General features: G+C 40.9%; 1 protein-coding gene across 4 annotated transcripts in view; it reads left to right on the forward strand.

Moving 5' to 3' along the window:
* ARL13A (ADP ribosylation factor like GTPase 13A) overlaps nt 1–14,123 on the forward strand; it is a 45,431-nt gene extending 31,308 nt beyond the window's left edge. The window contains exons 2-10 of one of the 4 annotated variants that reach the window (XM_036226411.1): nt 3,714–3,799; nt 4,303–4,375; nt 4,755–4,825; nt 9,589–9,838; nt 10,719–10,824; nt 11,340–11,527; nt 12,160–12,247; nt 12,340–12,520; nt 13,748–14,123. In XM_036226411.1, the coding sequence (XP_036082304.1) occupies nt 4,317–4,375; nt 4,755–4,825; nt 9,589–9,838; nt 10,719–10,824; nt 11,340–11,527; nt 12,160–12,247; nt 12,340–12,520; nt 13,748–13,887 (1,083 nt within the window). In that variant the 5' untranslated portion in view covers nt 3,714–3,799; nt 4,303–4,316 and the 3' untranslated portion in view covers nt 13,888–14,123. Of the gene's footprint in view, nt 1–3,377; nt 3,800–4,302; nt 4,376–4,754; nt 4,826–9,588; nt 9,839–10,718; nt 10,825–11,339; nt 11,528–12,159; nt 12,248–12,339; nt 12,521–13,747 lie in introns of those variants that run through there. The other 3 variants (XM_036226409.1, XM_016132186.2, XM_036226410.1) reach the window with 3 other exon arrangements.
* The last annotated feature ends 1,055 nt before the right edge of the window (nt 14,124–15,178 follow it).

Here is a 15,178-nt window from a genome sequence, read left to right on the forward strand (position 1 = left end):
GGCATGCCATTTGCTTTACCCAGTATATTTAACTGTTGCCTTCATCCAAAACCACCCACACAGAGACACCTAGAATAATGTTTGATCAAATATCTGGGCATCCTGTGGTCCAGTCAAGTTGATACATAAAATTAACTTATTGCAGTATATGTATGAAACATATACTGTATTACAAATATATGAAACATGTATATGTATTACAAATATGTATGAAACATATATGTATTACAAATATATGAAACAACTTCACTGAAGCAGGTAGTAGAAGTGTGCTGACCCAGGTAACTAGAAATAAATGTAGTCTGTAACACTAAAGGAACTGTACATAGCACTATAGCTGATCAAGTGGTTTCCCATGGGGTATATGACTTAACAATTCTGATACTGCTCTACATGTAGACTAGAATTGAGCAATCAAGTAAATAGATTGTGAATGGTGGAAGCCAGGTTTCTCACTGACAGAGTGGGAGGTCACAGTCAAGCAAAGGGAGAAGGCTAAAATCGGCTAGTTTGCTACTCACCCTGCAGATCTTGACACTTACCAGACTCCAAAATTGCATGAGTGAATACCTTATAATAACTCTACACACACACACACACACACACACACACACACACACACACACACGGTGATGGGTTACAATTGAAAACATCAGTATAATCTCATGTTTAGTTCGATATAGAAAAACATGGTCACATAAATGCTTACAGATATATCTACATACACAAGTTAGTATACACACATAGATTCCTTGTTCTGTCACCTGAGAGAGCCTAGAAACAATGACACTCCAGTATCAGTGATAACATCTAGTCCCCAGATCTTGGTTTTTAAGACTGCTCTCTAATGAAGGAATCCAGGGCTCCTTGGAGAAATGGTTGATTCTAAGACTATGGCGGGGAATACAAAAGATTAGCCTGAAGCCTCTCATAGTGCCAGCAAGAAAGGATGTGCTCAAAACAAACAAACAAAAACCATGACAGTAGAGGTATGTCAAAGAGATACAGAAATCAATTTACAGAACCCCCAATACAGAAGTTGAAATAAATTAAACAAGTAAATATAGTAGTACTGAATTATAACTCAAAGTATAAAATAAATGCCTATTAGTTGATACTGTATTAATGATTTAATAAATAAATGGATGTGAACAGACAAACCTCACATGCAGAAGAATCTCAAATAACTTATTTAGATACTCCACCCTCAAGGAGGTAAAGCATAACTCCCCATTCCTTAGGTGTAGGCTGCACATAGTAACTTCCTTACAAAGAGTATAGCATGGAAATTGGGAAATAGAGTAACTTTACAGTGGAAAGACCTGACAAACACCAGGTAATCAAGATCAACATCATCAGAGATAGGTCATGTTGATAGCATGTATTCATGATATGATGTGATGAGAAGGGCCTTTACCTCTGTAATTTTCCCCCCAAGAACACATAACTGCAGTCTAATTATGAGAAAATTATCAGACGAACACCAAGTGAGGGACATTTTACAAAATACCTGACCAGTACTCCTGCCTAAGTCATCAAAAACAAAGTCTGAGCAAATGTCACAGCCAAGAGGAGCCTAAGGAGACTTGACAACTAAATTTACTGTGGTATCCTAGGTGGGATCTTGGGACAGAAAAAGGACATTAAATAAAAAGTAATGGAATGTGAATGAAGCATGGACTTTAGCTAATAATAATTAACCACTATTGATACATTATTATTAACTACAGTTCACTAAGTATGTTTGCACAATGACAGTTGGTTACCAGACTTATTGTGGTGATCACATCATGAGGTATATCAATGTTGAATCACTGTTTTACACCTGAAACTAATATAATGTTGTATGTCAACTTGCTTTAACAATAAAGAAGTTAACTTTAAAAAAAAGAATAAGTACAGTACCGTTTGGCTAGAAGAGACAGAGAGGCCCAGAGCAGGGCAATTTCTCTGGTTCCCGAGGTCTTCTCATATAGCCTGTGAGACTCTTAACCCAATATATACAGACTCTGAAACCAGGTTGCCTGGGTTTGAATTCTGATTTACCACTTACTGGCCAGGTAACCTTGGGAAAATTATGTAACTTCTTTGTAAACCTCATCTCTTGAAAGTAGGCATGATGGCCACTACTTTTTGTCATGTTGTCGTAAAGATTAAATGAGTTAATATGTATCAAGTGCTTAAATGAGTGCTGGTACATTGTAAGTTCTGTAAAAACACTTTGTAAACTAAAAAAAAAATAGAATAATTAAAAATTCACTTAGTAATCACCTTCAATCATACAAGGTAGAGAGATGTGGGTTTGGTTGCTATGAACCAGGCAGTGGTTTCCATAGATATATCAGAACTTTGAAAACCATTGTTGGGACATTGTCATACCCTTATAAGCAGGCAGCTGAGCTCAGCTGTGTTAATCTTGCACAAAGGCTAGAAATCTCAGTCCACCTTCCTATCACTCACTCTTCATAGCTGGTGTCTTTTATCCATAAAGAACCAACTTCTAATCAGAAGTTGCTTCTAATTAACCACCTCAAGGTATGTAAAATATATCATTATCTACGGATGAGAAATTTGAAAATGGTAGGTTTAATTTAGGTGTTTCCTTGGGTACCCAGGAGAGGCACAGGAAATGTAAGGACAGATAATCCTTAGTCCAACTGGTTTCATCCTCAGTTCTCCTAGTTATCCTTCCTTAGTATAAGTTTTTAAGAAATAACTCATGTGATGCCAATTTGACCTTTCCTGATGGCACTAACAAATACAGAGAGCCTGAGCTCAAGCTAGGAAGCTCTGCCAGTTATCAGGAAATAGACACAAAGCTGCTATTGGCCTAGTCTCAAAGGGAGATGGCTATCATGGAAACCAGACAATCAGACTTTGGTGTTTCAGGCTCTAGGTCTTATCAGCTTCACGAACAAAGCTGGAAGAAGGCTGGTTTCGATCACAGACTACATATATTGTTTACTTTTTGTCTAGCATAAGCCAGGGCCATTCTCCGGGAGGTCCTTATGGGAACCCAAGTGATTTCCTAGGGAACAAACTGTGCTCTAAGAAATGTTATGAAGTGTGAATCTCTATTTGGGAATAGCAGTTCTCCAAAACAGTGGATGACTCTGCAGAAACCTGTTATCTGTTGATAAGCTGGCACATATACTGTGCTCGGCCCATCTGAGTATCAGCTGAAATATTTGCTAACCCAACCAGAATTTCGTCCAGCTCTGGGCTCCAATATAATTAGTCATTATCAAAATGCACATCGAAATCACAATTAGATATCATTTCAGGCCAGTAGGATAGCTACAAACAAAAAGACAATATGTGTTGGTGAGGATATAGAAAAATTGTAACACTCCTGAACTGATAGTGGGCACGTAAAATGTTGCAGCCACTTGAGAAAACAGTCTGGTACTTCCTCCAAAGGTTAAACATAGAGTTATCTATCATACGGCCCAGCAATTACTCCTATGTATCTACACGAAAGAACTGAAAACCTATGTCCACGAAGAAAGTTGTACAAAAATGCCTATTGCATTATTCATAAGAGCCAAAGAGTAGAAACGAGCCAAATGAATATCAACTGAGTAATGAATAAACAAATGTGATATATCCGTACAATGGAATATTATTCAGCCATGGAAAGGAACAAAATACTAATACATGCTACAACGTGGGCGAACCTTGAAGTGATTGTCTAAATTGTGCTTTTTACTTAGGCGACCACTCCCAAATATGGCTGTACTTTGAAATCTCCTGGACAGCTTATGCAGCTCCCTGGGAATCTTTGAGAGCAGAGCACCTGGTATGATGTTTGAAATCTATTAGATCAGATATCTCTAAGGTCCCTTACAGCTCTGAGAACTATACAAAATCTATGACAGTGGATCCCCAAACACCCACATTATTGAGGCAGAGGCAATAAGGGAACCAAGCCCAGTGGATAGTTGTTACTTAGAACAGGTCTCCCAATAGGTCCTTCTCAAAATCTAAGTTGGTACTTCTCCAAGGCATCACCTCACCCCACCCCAAATTTGAATGAAAATATTCCTAATAGGGATGGTCTATGGCTGAAGAGCTAGGCCATACCTGACACCACAGCATCCTATTTCGTAGTAATCTGGAGTTAAGGATCACCAGTCCCTCCCTCTCTGGCATTCATAGACGAGGTTGGATAGAATGAAGTAATAAACTTCTGACAGTCTCAGACTTTCTGTTTATCAGCACCTGTGTAGTGAGGTAAGCTGACAGGTTCGGTGTTAATAACAGGGCTGATTTCTTGTTTACTTGTTTCCCTTAATATTATAGAACTAAGCTGGATCATGTTCCGCCTTCTGACCTCCTGCTGGTCTTGGCTAAAGACAACTGAAGACACGCGAAGGTAATATCGTAATTGTTTCTCCAGACCTCTTCCACCATTTCCTCCAACGTATCTGTCCACGGTCTTTCAAGTGACAAATCTTCATGATATATATTGTTAGAGGAAGTGATTAAGCAGTGTCTGCAAGACTGGGGACAGAGTTGTGGGACAATGGCCAATTCTACAAAGCAAGTGAATCAAGGAAGAAAAGCATCCTTGGAGGCTTTGGGAAGGGGTTCTTACATCACCTTCTACCACTTGGGCTATACCTTTTATGGTACATGCATTGGGACTACTGCAGGCAGAGCCCTAAACACCGAGGAAGAGTAAAATTCTTTGTTTAGCCTAAGAACTAACAATGCTTTTAAGGCTTTGACTCATTTTTCTTTTCCATTTCCAGAAATGCAACCATCATCATTATCGGATTGAACAATTCAGGCAAAACTGTTCTTATGGAGGCTTTTCAAAGATGTAAGGGCACTAGATACTGTTCTAGGTCTCCCATGGGCCCCCAGAATCAATGGAACTAATCATTCCTTCCTAACTTTACTTCATGGCCCTCAGGTTCCCTCTTTTGAAGATAAGCACTTCTCAACACACATACACACTCCCCTCCTTGAGTGTTATCAGCCTGTTTATGTAATGTCACTTTACAAGATATCCTAATTGAAGTTCCTCTCACAGTGTTGGTATGAATGAACTCAAACTATGGAAAGCACTGCAGTCAATTATGAAGGATAGCATGTTTGAAACAGTGTTTTGTTTCAGAACTCAACTAAAGTGGAATTTGGTCTAGATAAAAGAGACAAGTGTGGGATGATGAAGTTTAATAACATGAAACTCTTTGTGACAGTTAATATAGAGGGTTGAAGTTTGAGAAATGTTGTCAGTTCGGAGTCATGCAAGTTTAATACCAGAATTCCATTTAATACTTTGATATTTCAAGAAGCAGTTACACAGAATTTCAGGGAGCTACTACTCTAGTTGTGAAGACCCAGCCAAAGAGCCCGGCACAGTACCTGGCATAGGATGCCCTCCATTGATGTTTATTAAATAAAAGTAGGGGTATGATGATGTGGTTGAGTTTTATATAACCTAGAAGCCCTCAGCAAAGTACTAGAAAGTGCTAACCTGACTCCTCTGCTACTGGCCTACTTGAAGTCCACATCAATTTCAGATGGCTGATCTTGCCATCACTAGCAGTCTTCCCAGCATTCAGTCCACACAGCTGCCTGAAGGACTTACTGCAAAAATCTGATCATGGCACTTTCCTGCTCAAAACCATTCAAGGCCTCCCCATTGTCATCAAAATACAACTTACGTTCTTTAGTAGCACACAGGGTCCTCCATGATTTGGTCTCTGACTTCTCTTCCAGCTTCATTTCTAATGCTTTACACAAGTGACCCAACAGAACCAAAATAAATGACTTGCCATTTCTCTGCCATCACACTGATCTAGTTCACATGCTGTCCCACTACCTAGTATTTTACCCCATCCATTATCTGCCTGCTTAATCAAATGCTTCTAGACACAGTCTAAGCTTGGCCTCAGAAAAGCCATTCCTAATGCCCAATGCCACCTTCCTCAGTTGCTACTCTATTCTGTGCCTATCTCTACCATGCACTTATTACAACATCATTGCACAACTGCAAGTCCAGCCCCTACACTGTGAGCCCCTTGAGGAAAGGTGATAGATTTTTTCCAGCTCTGTCTCTTTAGTCTCTGTACTTTTAATACCTTCAGATAGCTACTAAGCAAATATTTGTGAATGAATGTTCTCCCCTAGTCCACCATTCTCCTCAGGCTACATGTTGCTTCTTTACAACTTCCCTCCCCACATTCTCCCACTCCCAGAGTGGCAGCCCCAAGCACTACATTTTAGCCAGTGGTTCCACCTAGCATCCTACCTTATAGGCATTAAACTTGACTCTTTGTCTCTCCCAACTCTCTGCAAAGCAAAAATGGTTAAGAGATAAATAGCAGTGGGAAAACCAAGGAGTCAGGATAAATCACAAGATTACCGGTAAAAGTGGGGACAAATTTTGGAGTCCCCACTCAGCCCTGCCTCTAGATTCCCATGCAGTCTGGGTGGGGCCTGGGAATCTATATTTTAAGAACTCCCCAGGTGTTTCTAATGCCCAGCCAGCTTTGGGAAGCACTTATCTGCAATTAGCCATAAGCCATTTTGTCTGAGAATAGTGTCTGCTTTCCATTCTAATTCCTAGAGAATAGAGCTTGGAGTCCATTTAATTTATTCCTGTAATCCTTGCCTCATGCCTGGTGAATAACTTGGGGCTGAATCCTAAACCAACGGGTGGGTTTATGGTTGTGACTTCTAATGACCAGAAAAGCAACGTGCCACTGATGTCACATTCTGAAGAGTGTTTCAGGGCACTGCTGTCCATGCAGAACTACCAGAGTCAATCTAGTAGGTTGCTCTGCATCCAAAACGCAATAGATCCTAAAATGTTTATGATCACCAAGAATATATAATAGCATAGGAAGGAATTTCCAACCTATAAGTAGTAACTTGTGTGAATATTTGAAGATTCCAGCTATAAAACATTTTGGGACATAAGCTATTATTCTTGATGATACCATTCACTATAACGGTTTTGTCTGGCATGACCACATGGGGCAAAAAAAAACCCAAGCATGATCACAAGTAGGTGCCCTAAATGAGGATATGTATAGCAGTGCCTCTCAAACAGGCAATACATTTTAATCACCTAGGGAGATTTTTTAAAAAATGATACTTGCACCCCATCCCCAACTTGTAGCATCAAACCCTCAGAGAATGATGACTAGTGTCATAGTTTTTAAAAGCTCCATAGGGGATCCTGGAGCACAGTGACTACTGAGAACCAAAAATCAGAATCACCTGGGGAGCTTGCACACCTACTGACCGAGGACCTGGAGGCTTGCATACTTTGGTCTAGGGAAGGTCCATGGAATCAAAATCTGAGAGACACAACAGGCATGAGTTTCATTGCTCTCTAGGGTGGTGGGTCTCAAGCTTTAAAGTGCAGAAGGATCGCCTGAGGATTTTGTTAAACGTGCACATGCTTCGGTCCAAAGCATAGAGGTTTTGATTCTTTTGGTGTAGGGTAGGGCTTAACAATCAATCTCAAGTAACTCTGAAGCCAACAGTCCCCAGACTGTGCCTTGCGAAACACTCTACTAGAGATGTAGAGATGAATTAGACTCGTTATCCTTCCTCGGGAAATTTACAAATAGAGGAAATAAGAGAAACATAAAGTGTGAGGGAACAGCTTCTTGTGGCATCCAGGGTTCACCAACAATAGATTGCATTATTAAAGGAACTGGTAAGGTTTCAAGTAAAAAGAAAAAAAATAGAGAAAATGTTTTGCTCTGACAGGGAAAAAATAATATAAAGCTTGCCTTGATGCAGGAAATAAGATTTTAAAATTATCTTTATAGTTTTAACTATTTGCGTATTATTTTTAGTCTAATACAGGCACAGCAAATATCACATCAAAGTTGTGACTGAAAATTATGTTACCTGAGAGCTTTAATTAAAAAAGATCATTGGCTAACATCAGGAGTTATAAGAGCACATTAAAACATGATGATAATATATACATATACACATACATAGAGATATAGATGTATATACATAAATGTGTGTATAATCTATGTATTTCCAAATATCTTAAACTATCTTACTAACTTCTCAGCTAAATAACTCATTCTGGCCATCCTAAGGAAAATACCACAGGTAGATCTGAGACTAGAAATAAGAAGCTACTCATTCTGACCTTAGAACTCCCAGGTATGAGTGTACAGATTCTATAAAATCATTTTGATACTTATGTGGGCAGAGAGCTAGGCCAGAACTGTCAGTTCAACAGACTGGATTGTGTATAAAGACTGTCCTTTTGAACTGCATTTTTATGGGAGATGAATGAGGTATGGAATGCCCTATGACAGTGGCCCACAACCTTTCTGGCACCAGAGACCGGTGCTCCTATGAGAATCTAATGCCTGATGATCCAAGGTGGAGCTGAGGCGGTGATGCTAGCACTGGGGAGTGGCTGCAAATACAGATGAAGCTCCACTGGCTTGCCCGCTGCTCACCTCCTGCTGTGTGGCCTGGTTCCTAACAGGCCACAGACAAGTACTGATTCACAGCTGGAAAACTTGGGACCCCTGCCCTGTGGAACTGTATGTTCTGGCCACGGTCTTGAAAGGACAAATATATCTGAATTTGGCATGGTTTCTTGGAGGAGATGGGAAGAGAACTTCATACTCTTATGCACAATAACAGGCACCATACGCATTTACTGAACACCTACTGTGTGTAAGCTGAGGTAGAGCCCCTCCCTCACGGAGCTTACATTTTAGTTGGGGAGACATGACAAGCACAGAATGAGGTGAAGGACCAGTTTAACAAACCACCTGCTCAATGAGGAAGAGAAAGTGAGAGCTGGGCAGGTTAGAGGGGCTTCCTAAAGAAGCCTCCCTAAGCCTGGAAGAAAGGGTGAGAGAGAAGGGCCTCCTGTTCATTCAGTCATTCTTGTATCAAATTCATTCAACAAATATTTATTAAGCAACTGTGTGCCAGCTTTTGTGCCTGGAATCATGAATTATAATGGTGAATAAAATTGAGAGTTCCCATCCTGTTGCAGTTTATAACCCAGATAAGTAAATCGTTGAATTTATAACACTGCAATATGTGCTGTGATAGTGGTAAGCCCAGAAGAAAGGCACCTTACCCAGACTGGGGGATAGTGGCGTGTGTTAGGGAAAACTTTCTAGAGGAAACAAGATCTAAACTGATACATATTTTGAAAAAAACTAGGTGTTAACCAAGCAAAGAGTAGTGAAAGAGTGTTCTAAGTAGTGGGAATAGCATCTTGTGAAGGCCCAGGGCAAGAGAGAGCATGGCATTCTTGTGGAATGGGAGCATGAGCCAAGGAGCAGAGGGAAGAAGAGACTGGGTGTGTTATCAGGGACACTGTGGATACCAGACAGGGTAGAGATAGGTCTGACAGGTTATGAGGACACTCACCAAAGGTTACTGAGCCAGGAGATGGTAACCTTGGCAAAGCACTGCTTTAGAAAGATGAATCTATGAGTGTGACTGGAATGACAGAATGCCTCAGTAGGATTCCTCAGGTCAGGCTCTAGTCAAGGTTTGTTTAACAAATTCTTTCATCTAACTATATTCCCCTGCTTGGTGATTGTTTCTCCTCTCTTCCTCTATGCACAGTGCTCCCTAGTAGGATGGAGAGTTGTATGACGTCTGAACTGACGACACTCCTGCTAGATGAATATGAAGTTTCCATCTATGACCTGAATGGAGATATGAAGGGCCGAGAAACCTGGCCCAACTACTATACAAAGGCTCAGGGGCTTGTTTTTGTCCTGGATTCCAGTGACTTAGGACGTATGCGGGAAGTGAAGATCACCTTAACACATCTGCTGTCTGATCAAAGAGTGGCAGGAAAACCTATACTAATGTAAGCCTCTACTTTTGTGCTCAATTTCCTCTTTCCATTTTGTGCCTTCAGAAGACAGAGGAAGGGCTGGGTGGTCCTTTGTCACATCCAGCTACAGGTCCTCTTCCTTTTGGCACAGTGGGAGGAGGTGGCCCAGTCCTATGGGAGCTGTTTTCAAAAGCCACTTTCTACCACATACTACTATGTGGGAATATGCTATCTAATTGTGCAAAGGTAATTTTGAAGGTAAGCATCAAAGGGAAATGGAGAGTAATATCTAGATCTCCTACCCCATCCCTGACTCTTCCTGAACACTGCCTTCCTGAATATGCTTCTCATTTCTGGCTTCAGTCTCTGACCCTCTCTGACCCTGAGACAGTGGCAGAAAATCACCCGTTTTGTATAATTGATGCCAAAGACCTCTTCCCTTGGCAGACTACGCAAGAATTATGTACCTAGCACTGATTTCAGGGTGATACTTAAGGTGGTCCATCAATCCTCACCCCTCTCACACTCCCCTTTGCCTTTTTTGTTCCTCATTAGTACCCCCAACTCAAGCCTGAACAGAGTTTTGGGGAGGATGTAAAAATTCCAAATCTGTTCACATCCCAGTTAGTAATTCTAATTAAAGTTTGATAGCATAGTGTAAAGGAAGCAAGAAATGAGGTCTGGAGATGATCTTGGATTCAAATTACTTGTGTCATTATTTCCTCCACTGAGTTGGCTAGAAACATTTCTGGCTCATCTCACTTGGAATGTCTTTAAAGTTAGTTCCTGCATACACAGCAGTTGTACTAGAATTCTTTCTTCCCCTCTTTCCCTTCTTGTCTTGCCCTTGGCCTCTATTTGTGTTTCACTCTTCCTCTCTTCTTCCCACCCTCTCTCCTATGCCCTGCTCTAGCCTGGCAAACAAACAGGACAAGAAAAATGCTATCCTACCTTGTGATATTGTTGAATATCTACTCCTGGAAAGGCTAATACGCAAGAACAAGTCCCTGTGCCGAGTGGTAAGTGTCAACTCCCCCCTCCTCCTTTCTCCTCTCAAGTCCAAGTGATGCATCCCTTGGCCCATTCCATAATTGGCCCCCTATGCAAAGCCTATCCCCACTACGCAGCATCACAGTGATGGTTTCTGACTTGACAGTGATAATAAATATCACACTTTTATAATACATCTGCTTTCTCATTAAGCCTTCAAAATTGCTCTGTAAAGTTAGAAGTTTTAATATTCTCATTTTATGAGTAAGGAAATTAAGGCTCAGTGACTCTGAGTGATTTGCCTAAGGTCACACATTCAAGATATTACATATCACAACCATTGTATTAAACAATCTTAGCTTTTATAGCATTCGTTTACCTTCTTAGCTATGAATGTTTAATATTTCTTAGGAAGTCTTAGAGCCTCTATAGGCACAGTAGAGCTTTTGGGTACCTCTGCTGCTTGGCTGAGAATGATAGGGACTGTGGTCCCAAGGGACCTCTGGTTCCCAGGCTAGAACCTTCTCTTCTCTCTTTGTCACAGGAACCCTGTTCAGCCATCCACACCTTCCAAAGAAGGGACCATCAGCCCCTAATTGAAGGGCTGCGCTGGATATTAGCTGCCATTGACAATCAATATGAAGAGCTGTGTACTTGTCAACAGTCACTCACCTCAAGAATCTCAATCTCCAAGAGCACCAGAGACTTTGGGGAAAGATGCTCATTAGATAGGTACCGAGCTGCCTCTCTCAGATGTACTGATAAAAACAGATACAGGAGTCAATCTTTAAGATAAGCAGGGAGTTCTGGGAGGTACCTGGATTCTGTATGGTTCTGGGAAAGTTACTCAAGATCAGTTGGCCCAAACAGGGTTAGGGCAATGACCACAAACTTTCCAGCATTATTAGGTACACCCTCCCCCTGGTACAATTTGAGTGGTCACATTAGTGGGATGAGTTGTATAAAGGTGAAGCCAACCTATCAACATTAGAGCTTCTCCAAAACAAATCTTTTATCCTGATTTGCCATATGGAGGAGAAAAGGAACACAAGCCCCTGAAGGGGCTTACAGGCAATACTCTCTGGCTGAATGTCCTGAAGCCACCCTCACATTCTCCACTTTCAGTTCTCTGATTCAATAATAATGAAAGATGGGAGAAAACAGGGATATGGAAAAGAAGGAAAAGGAGAAAAAAACAGGAGGCAATCAAGGTTTTAAGGAAGAAAAGGCCTAAATGCCCTCTTACTCTGTTGTCCCTTTCATTGTCCAAAGGCATATGTTGGGAATGGGGTAATAGCTGCATTCAATTAAGGAACTTGAAGTGTGTGTCTTCACTATTGCTTTGTCCTTTCCACTGTCTCTAGATTCCCCATTCGGATAGAAATGTCCAAAGAAAAAAGACAGCCTCTAGGACACTCAATGGAAGCTAGGCCCCTAAAGCCAATCCTACAGGTAAATGGCTCTTTAAATGTTATTGCTCCAAGGACCAATCTCTAAACTCTTGGGCACCAACTGATTTTTTTCTCCATCTTCTTGCTGTACAGAAAGGTTTAAGACCTAAAAAGAATGCATCAGTGACATTTGCTTTAGAGGAAATCATGGAGGAAGGTAAATGTTCTGGAAGAAATGGAGCTCCTAACACTACTGAGCTTCACTACAATCGCAGTACTGACTTGAAGCCCCAAGCAACTTATATTGACAACGACGATGATGATCTTTTTGAAGGTAATGCTGGATCAGTGGTTTGTCAGAGAAGAAAAGACACATAGGCCTTCCCTTGTAATTTATAAAACAGTATTTCTGAGTCTGAAACTCTTTTCTCATACTATAGTTGATGGTCAGGAGAAGGAGGAGTAGATGAAAGGAAGGGAAGGTACTTGGGGACCACCATCTAGAGCCCAGTATGATGCCCCAGCACTGGCTGACACAAAATCTTTGTTTGAATGGGTATAGGGTTACCTTAAAGGTTATGATTTCCAGTGGTGGAAGTACAAATTGGTACAACCTTCATGGAGAGTAACTTGGTTGTCTGTCTCCCTCCTGATCTCCCTCTCTCAATATATGTACTGAGCATTTTTAAAATGTGGAAACCCAATGAGCCAATTATCTCATTTCTTAAACTGTATTCAAAGATAATTACACAAGTATTCAAGTGTGGGTGGAGGGTGGGAAGGAAGGATGCTCATAGTTGTTCAATCACAGCATTTTGTACAACAGCTAAAAGTTGAAAACCAGCTAAATGCCTCGCAATAAGAAATGGCTAAATAAATTACGGTGCATCCACACAGTGGAATACTATACAGACATTAAAAAGGCTATTGTCGACTTATATTTACTGACATGGAAAGTTTTTCACAACCTGAAGTTTTGTTAGAGAAAGTGGCAAGAGAGTATAGTATGTACAACATTGTATATACATGCATAGAATATCTGGAGGAAAATCACCAAGCCATAAGCAGAGGTTTTCTTTAGAAGTAAGTTACTAGGTGATTTTGAGAATCCTAGGTTCCTTTCTTTGGATTTTTTGTTTTATTGGATTTTTTTTATAATAAGCATATATGATTTCTCCCAACATAATAAAGGCATTAAAGAAAAAAAGTTGTGAGGATTTGAAGTCCCATTGCTGTTGATGGCCACTCTTTCTCAGTGTTCCTTGGGGCCCCAATCGCCAGGATGGTCAACTGTCAATATTATAATGTCACCTCTGCTCTCCAAGGGATCTGGCCCTTAAGACAATCCCAGAGTCTTGGGTTGTTATACTTATACAGAGGGGCCTGGACTTGGCCAGGGGCACTTAGGAGGAAAGAGGCACTGCTCTGGGGATGAGCAGTGGGGATGAGAGTTGAGGAGAAGGAGTCTGGTAGAAGAGCAGAGGAAATGTTTTTCTAGATATCAGAAATTACCCTTAATCTGTCCAAAATTGAAATCTATTTTTCTTTTCTATAACCTCAGAACCCAGGGCAAAAAAGAGAGCGAACACCTGGGATGAAGAGATGTTGCTGGAAGACGTCTGTGAAGAAATCTTTGAAACTTGTGGTTTGTATTCCTTAAAAGAAAGGGAGAGGAGAGAGAGCAGGAGTGAGAAAGTATGAGGTCGGGGCAGAGAGGGTTTCTGGCAGTGTGCAGTCTATATTGCCTTGGAAAGTGGCTAAAACCCTCTTAGCCAGGAGTAGTCTGGGGAGGGAAGGAAACCTGGAGCTTAGCTTTGCTTGCAGTGACTGGCTGTTATCTTTCTCATTTTTGACTTTTAACAGAGTACTAAAGAGAAAAATGGAGGGAAGTCAAAAGAAACATCTGTTATCCCTTCCTCAGTAAATAAACTCATCTCCAGAACCATAAGGACTAGTTCGGTTTTTGAATTTCTACTTGCTAATATCTCTAGTTATTAGCAATATCTCTACTTCACCCACTCTAATAGCACATCCCTTAGAACTCCCATTGTTTCTATACACCTGCATTCTAGCCATCAAACGGCTTTTACTCCCATTGAGAGGCTCAAGAAAAGTTAGGTGGCATCTATTCAAGAACGAAGATGACCTTGGCAAGAGAGAACACAGACCTCACGACTCTGCACCCAGATGATCATGATGAAGCCTGAGAGGAATATATCATGGGTAACCAACTGAAATTGAGCTTTCAAAGAACAGGGTCAATTTAGAATTACATTTTTACCCTAAGGTTCTTGGGTGTAAGAAGACTGGCAGAAACCAATAGAACTTTTCTGATGAGAATTATGGTCTGCTGAATCACCTTCAGTTGCACCTTTAAAAACAACTAGGTTTTAAATTCTCAGCCACTGTTGATAAAGCCTCGTGACAATTCCTTTGTCATCCCTTCAGGAAGAGCAATTGCTACCTATCCTAACATTGGTTAGGTATGCAGAAACTGTATAAACTTGAACCCATTCAACTCTCCAACCCAAGGTGGGTAGTGGTAATGGAGGTAGTCATTTATTCTTACAGCAATGATTTCTTTCACCATCAGTACCACGGCCATTTCTTTAGTGGCTTCTGGATGTCAGGCACAGCACTAAGTTTTTCACACTCATTATCATATTCATGACAGCCCTTGAAGGTAGGCACTATACCTGCCTGAATTTTACAGATGAGGAAACGAAAAGGCAGAGAAGTTAAATAATTTGCCCAAGATCCCAGAGCCTATAAGAAGCAGAACAGAAAACTGAATCCAAGTCTCACTCAAGAACTGCTTTAGGCCAGGAAGATCAGCTTATGCTTTTCTCAAATTCCATCCAGAAAGAGAAAGATATATCCTGGAAAAATGCTAAAGCTTAGCCATGACCATGTTGGGAGAATTATGTTGATAGCAATAGTGGTAGTAGACACAGAAGACTGACCACTTCCATTTTGCCAGGTGCTTGGCTAA

This window comes from Rousettus aegyptiacus, unplaced genomic scaffold, assembly GCF_014176215.1.
Source record: "Rousettus aegyptiacus isolate mRouAeg1 unplaced genomic scaffold, mRouAeg1.p scaffold_m13_p_9, whole genome shotgun sequence".
Lineage (NCBI taxonomy): Eukaryota > Metazoa > Chordata > Mammalia > Chiroptera > Pteropodidae > Rousettus > Rousettus aegyptiacus.